This window comes from Lactuca sativa, chromosome 2, assembly GCF_002870075.4.
Source record: "Lactuca sativa cultivar Salinas chromosome 2, Lsat_Salinas_v11, whole genome shotgun sequence".
Classification (NCBI taxonomy): domain Eukaryota; kingdom Viridiplantae; phylum Streptophyta; class Magnoliopsida; order Asterales; family Asteraceae; genus Lactuca; species Lactuca sativa.
Window position 1 is genome coordinate 165,465,024 of NC_056624.2, and position 6,309 is coordinate 165,471,332.

General features: G+C 32.5%; 1 protein-coding gene and 1 long non-coding RNA gene across 2 annotated transcripts; both read right to left on the minus strand.

Annotated features, from left to right (window-relative positions):
- Positions 1 to 3,854: 3,854 nt before the first annotated feature.
- Positions 3,855 to 4,757, minus strand: LOC128132416 (uncharacterized). Its single transcript, XM_052768975.1, has 6 exons — positions 4,752 to 4,757; positions 4,532 to 4,648; positions 4,377 to 4,462; positions 4,166 to 4,225; positions 4,012 to 4,097; positions 3,855 to 3,919 (listed from the first exon to the last, which is right to left on the minus strand). The coding sequence occupies exons 1-6, from the start codon at positions 4,755 to 4,757 to the stop codon at positions 3,855 to 3,857; spliced, it is 420 nt and encodes a 139-aa protein (XP_052624935.1).
- Positions 4,758 to 5,713: 956 nt separating this feature from the next.
- LOC111913324 (uncharacterized) lies at positions 5,714 to 6,100 on the minus strand. Its single transcript, XR_002857509.3, has 3 exons — positions 5,994 to 6,100; positions 5,847 to 5,891; positions 5,714 to 5,731 (listed from the first exon to the last, which is right to left on the minus strand). It is a non-coding gene; the product is annotated as an uncharacterized LOC111913324 (long non-coding RNA).
- Positions 6,101 to 6,309: the final 209 nt, after the last annotated feature.

Genomic DNA, 6,309 nt, shown 5'->3' on the forward strand with positions numbered 1-6,309 from the left:
TGAAGTGTTTTGATAAAAACTACACTAACTCTTGAATATTTGTTTGTCAAGAAATGTTTATTGACAAGAGAATCTTATATGTCAAGGAGTCAGTGGGAGTCTTAATGGTCATGAAAGGTTTCAAGAATAAATCAAAATAAACCTTATCAATCATCACTAGCACACGAGTTGAGGTTTACAACCTATCGTGTTGACACTATTTTGTTTCTATGCCATTCCAATTGAGTTAATTATGCATGTGAGTTCTACGAGTTCTCATTTGAACGCATAAAAGGCAGGCACCTTGATCAATGGAAAGTACATTGATAGGAAAGGGTGAGCTGCTTAACTACTTGGAAGACATGGTGGGCAGCTGTGTTACCATAAGGCAAGAAGTCAAGATTAAGAAAGTTCGGTGCATATGAGTTTGAATTTGTCGTAAACTTTGGTTTTGACAAATTCACAAGGATAGGAACACATACACCATTAAAATCTAAGTGTCATAAGATTCCCTCCTTCACGAAAATGACTGTGAGGAAATGCTTTCACTAAGAGAGATTTTAAAAAGATAGTGACTGTGAAAATTGGATTCTCGAATTCGATTATGGTTACGGTATCCCTTTCCATGATTCGAATTGTGAGATTTGGCAATTAGTCTGAATATTAGACACACATATGAGCTATCTAAGGGAAAGGTGTATAAGCTTAGATAAAGGATTATCAAAGCATTAGGTATTAGAAACATGAACTTAAGAAATTCAATAAGTATTGTTTTTCTGGAAGTTAAGCTAGTTTCTGAATACATGTCAAAGCTAGTGGGAGCATAAGTGTTATGTTTATAATAATTATCATGATAGTGGGAGAATAAATGTTATGATTGCATGATTATTATGGAAAGTATTGCAAGTTAGCGATATTAATTACAGAAAAACAAAAGTCATACTTTGCAAAGTTGTAAAGGTTGAATAGTTGTTTTGCTATAATGAAGGGAGAGAATATTATGCTTCATTTCAAATCTAAAGGCTTAGGTTGTGGAATGTTAATAATTTAGTCAAGGAAACATAGTGTGTTCTCAAATTTCGATTATGATTACGACATTCCTCTTCATAGTTCGAATTTTGAGAACGTAGCACATAAAATATTACGGCAGAAGATTGATAAAATATCAAATCTTTATGTAAGACATTATGCATTGTGTCCCATACGCTTCGGGTATAGGATCGATTGTAAATGCTATAATATTTGATCATTCTAAAATTTTCCAATTGTCTAGCGCATTTAGAGGGAAAAAGGACAAGAATCGGTTTTGACTAAGATAATTAAACAACTATCAAAGGACAATCCAAAGTTCACCTAGGATTGGTCGCTTGTGAGTAGTTGGAAGTATAGTATTGGATGGACCATATCGACATTATTATGAATAGATAAGATTCTATTGAGAATGAGTTGTCATATGGTAAGTATGGAAAGTTTTCCATATTGGGAATTGAATATTGAAAATCTATGTCTAGATTAGAAACTTTTATGCAAAAGGATGTTCAAAGGAATGTACTTTGAGTGAGAGACATCATATTTAAGGAATTGTCTTGTAACAATCTCCGATATAGGACTTTGTAATTTCATTGGCAATAGTCATTGTGATTTTAGTGCAGTGACATTACAAGAGGATCATTGCATAAAATGTTAGAATCTAGCATATTCCATAAGTGACAAGAATTTGATATTCTTTCACTTGTGAAAAGGATTGGGAGTTGTGAAATGAGTATGATTGGAAATGTGTTCATTTGATCTATTTCACAAAGTAAGAACCATAGGTAAACATTGTGTGCATGCTAAGAGCATGAGACAAGTGTTGTAATAATTCAAGTAAAAAGTTGATTACCCGAAACAACAAATAATGAGTAATCGATATGGTGATAAATAAAAGGTGTTTTATTTATGCTCAAAGGTTTGAGGCCATATGGGATTAGTATTATTCTTGTGTTTCACTTTGCATGTTTTGACTTTCTGAATAATTTAATTGGTTGAGAACAGTCAAATTATTCGAACGGGCCACAGTCGTTCATATGTTGGAAGTAGGTATGAATAAAGACTGTCGTGAATTGGTGTGTGAATTGTCTAAAGAGTATTAGACATAAGCAAATGTTTGCTGCAACGTTCATGAGTGCTTATGAATATGATTTGAGCATTGGATTAAACCCACGCTCACTTGGATCACTTCATGAATTGTATCACAAGTGATGGTGAGACAATAACATCTTATATTCTTGAAATCGAGATGTGTGAGTTGTATCTTGCAAATCGGTTGCACATTGATAATATGTAAACGCACCAGTAACTTGGTGTCATAAAACATATTGTTGTGTGTGATTCGGTGAGTAAGTACAAGCGAGCATTGAATCAAAGTTTATCCGTTCCTTTTATCCAAAGTAGGATAAAAGCGATATCTTTGGGCCCCTCGATGATTTAGTGATGACAAACGTAAATGCTCGGCCGGGCTAGGGCTAATTTGATTTGTTCAATTAGTCTGTCGTCATAAATCGGAAGTCGAGAAATAGTATAGAGAGAATGATTAGAAATCATGTCTTTTACGATATCTAGAATGGAGGAATATATTGCCCCTTATCTAAAGGACACGCGTATCTGATAGGATCAAAGTTGACAGCGGCTTTGGAAAGCTACGATTGCAGATCAGGATCTAAAGTCATACGCAGAATAGTTATTAGACTTATCCAAGTGGGAGACTGTTGGATTAGTGTCTAAGTCCATAACTATTTTGGTATGTACTTGACCCGATGGTGCATGGTCCTTTGGGGTTGCCTTCACCAAAGCAACTTGATAGGATGAATTATGGAGAGAAAGGATTAAATATGATTTATTAATATATTATGAGAATAATATATTAAAGGAGAAATCATATAGTTTAATTAATATTAGTCAAGAATTAATAAGAATTAAGTTTGTGGCTAAAAGAGATTAATTAAACTTAAGGGACTGAAATTGTAATTATAAGATAATTGCAATTGGGCTATGGATTGCCTTATATTATAAGGTTAGACGAATTCTATGGGGAAACCCATTGGAAATCGTCCAAGGCCTTTAAGGAAAGGAGTCCATGGGTTGCTTAGGGCTTAAACATCAAAATTAGGGTTTCCTTGTTAGATAACCCTAATAGCCTCACTATATATAGAACCCTTATGCTAAAAAAAAGGTGGTGAACTAATGGTCTAGGGTTTCCACACGTTTTTGAAAGCCTCCTTCTCTTCTCCTCTTCATTCTCTTGTTCTTGGTGTTTGTGAACCATTAGAGGAGTGACATTTGTGACTCTAAGCTTTCTAAAGTCAATACAAGGAGGATTTGAGATTGTTATTGCTACATAACAATCAAGATATGATCTAAACCCTAATTATATGTTATATTGATTATCATATGCTAGATATAGGGTTTATAGTCTTGGATAAATTGCATGTACAATAGAGAAACCTAGATCCAAGCATTAGGGTTTGTATGAGCACATAGGATGTTCTTATAGCCAAAACCCATCATTTACGACGCGCATTTATGACACGCAATGCGTATCATTAAAACCCCTGTCAAGAAAGGCCATGTCATAAATGAAGATGACACACATTTTTGCGCATCGTAAATTTAAATGTTTAAAAAAATAAATTTATATCTTTATTAATTTTTAAATTAAATTTGCATTTAATGTATCATAATAGAAATAAAATACCATATACAAAAAATACAATCCATTGCATAAAATTTAATGTCATACAATTCTATTTCTTAAAGTATATAAATTTGCATTCATTTAATCTACTCTGTGTTTCATATAAAAACTCTATTTCATGCAGCTTCTTCCATTTCCTTTATTAGCAGCTTTCCATCATTAGTAGAACAACTAACAATTGAAATGAAAAATGCAACACTTGTATATCTGCAAAAAACTTGAAAAAAACTACAAAGATTTAATGTTTATATATATATATATATATATATATATATATATATATATATATATATATGTACCTATGAGAGCAAGTATGGATCCAAGAATTAGAAATGAAACTGAGAGGAGGGACCAGTTACAAACTCGATCTTTATGCCCTTGCAACAAATTCGGTCAACCAAGATTTGACCAAGGAAAATACTGTAAAATATAAATGAAATTCACACCTATAATTCGATCAAAATATGACCATATTGAATACCAATTATGCAGGCCAAAGAAGTTGTTAAGGAACTGCATTCCAACTATGTCGTTCATTAGCTATACAAGATTCAATCGAATTTTAAACAACTGATTTTGAATTCACAAGTTTAAATAATTAGATATATTACATTCCTGTGTGCAATTTCATGTAGATGTTAAAATTGAAAGATAAACAATTAACCTTAAGATGCCTTCGGGTTCAAAAGGGGCATAGCACCATGAAGGTGCAGATTTTGAAACTTGACCACTTTTAGATATATTACATTCCTGTATGTAAATTATATAATATTATACACAATACATATATATAATATATGAATTTCATAATATATATACCTTGAGGTTTCTGTAAGCAGGCTTTTGATATAAATGATCAGTGCCAAGAATATATCTGTCTATCATACCAGCAGCATTGCAAGCAGACCTAAGATCACCTCTAATGGAACATGTCACCTATAGTCAAGATATGATTTATTTAAAAATATAATACTAATAATTATATAATGGGTTTAATCAAATAGGATAAGAGAGCTGGGTCATATAGTACGGATTGTACTTCCATTTTCAAAAATTAATGAAGATAATGAATGCAAGTCCTTGAATTGCCAATCTGCAACGTACAATCCATATGTCAATCCCATGTAGATGGCCAACAACAAAATTACACCACACATACACCAATAATAGACTTAGTTTCAAAGGGTATTTACTAGCCAATAAAATCTTTAGGACTTCTTTTTTATTGACCAAGTCAACATGTTTATTTGCTTACCATTAAGTTGGGAGGAAAAAAGAAGGGTAAATAGGTAAAGGGCTGGTGTCTTAATACATCAAGCCAAGTTATTTAGCTTAACTCATTTAGTTGTTCTATCCACATTAAGTCAGAAAGAACCAGATTAAGGGCTAAGCCCATTATGTAAAAAAGAAACAACCCTTTAACCAATTTATCAGAGATCAGATTATTACAAGTTAATAATCAACAAATCTAACAAAAGATTGAGAGTATCAATTCTCACCAGTGCCAAATATAAACCCGGAAGAATGGTTCTTTCTTGTAGGTTTGATGGGGAATCCAAATTTCACACAGTGTTGCAGCAATGTATCCAATTTCTATCCTCTGAAATGATGACAATAATTGGGAATTTTGGAAATAATTAAGAGACATTCAATACATGTAATAGTGGATTAATGAGAATTAGATGAATAGTGATAAGACATTGTGGTGTGTTAAGGTATTGATTGGTGAAAGTCAATGACATCTGTAGGATGTTAAGCAGGCGTATTTTCTGAACATCAACTCCATATGTTAATGAAGTAATCCCATGTAGGTAACCACCTTGAAGAAAAACAACAAGAAGAAAAGGCTTCATTGCTCTTACTATTGCTTTCCACGTGGCTTCATATATGTTATTTTCTGATGTTTAAGAAAGATAAAAGAGTGCTTATGTTATTTGATTAATTTCCATCATAAAATCAAAGACACACATACATATATTGCTTAATCTAAACATTGTGTAGAGGTTTTTCAGCAAAAATCTAGATATGGCTTCCTCGCTGCTGGTTTTTTAGCAAAAATCTAGGAAACATTTTCATGTATTAATAATAGAGAAGAAAAAAAAACATCGTCAAATAAAGATGAACATGAAGATACCTGGTGAATCATCTCTGGTGTCAAGTTAAATGTAACTTTGTTTGACTGAAACAAAAACAAGTTTAATTGGTTCCAAAATCTAAATTTCTTTCAAAAGATGCAAAAAGTGGACAGAAGATTTTGAATGTATTGTATGGAGATACATACCTGACCATCAGATGAAGGTTTGACATTGAAAATCATGTCACTTTTCAACCCCACTTTTTGTTTTGCTTTTCTACTGCTACTTGTATTATTCACATCTAGCAACTTCTGCACTTCATTGGTAAACATAAAATTTCTGTTACATTTAAATAAAATCATACAGGTTTCATTAAGCAAGCAACTACTAACCTTTCATGTAGCCCAAAATTTAGTCTTTGACAACACACCTCCCATCACAAACTGAGTATGAAGCTTCTGCCGCTCACTACACAAGCAATTTATCCATATAAATGTTCATGTTATTATCTCAAACACATAC

What these genes read in the sequence shown, in the direction of transcription:
- LOC128132416 (XM_052768975.1), bottom strand. An exon ending in CTGCTTACAGAAACCTCAAG is followed by an intron (nt 4,463 to 4,531) that starts GTATATATATTA and finishes ATTTACATACAG; the next exon opens with GAATGTAATATATCTAAAAG. An exon ending in ATCCATACTTGCTCTCATAG is followed by an intron (nt 3,920 to 4,011) that starts GTACATATATAT and finishes AGTTTTTTGCAG; the next exon opens with ATATACAAGTGTTGCATTTT.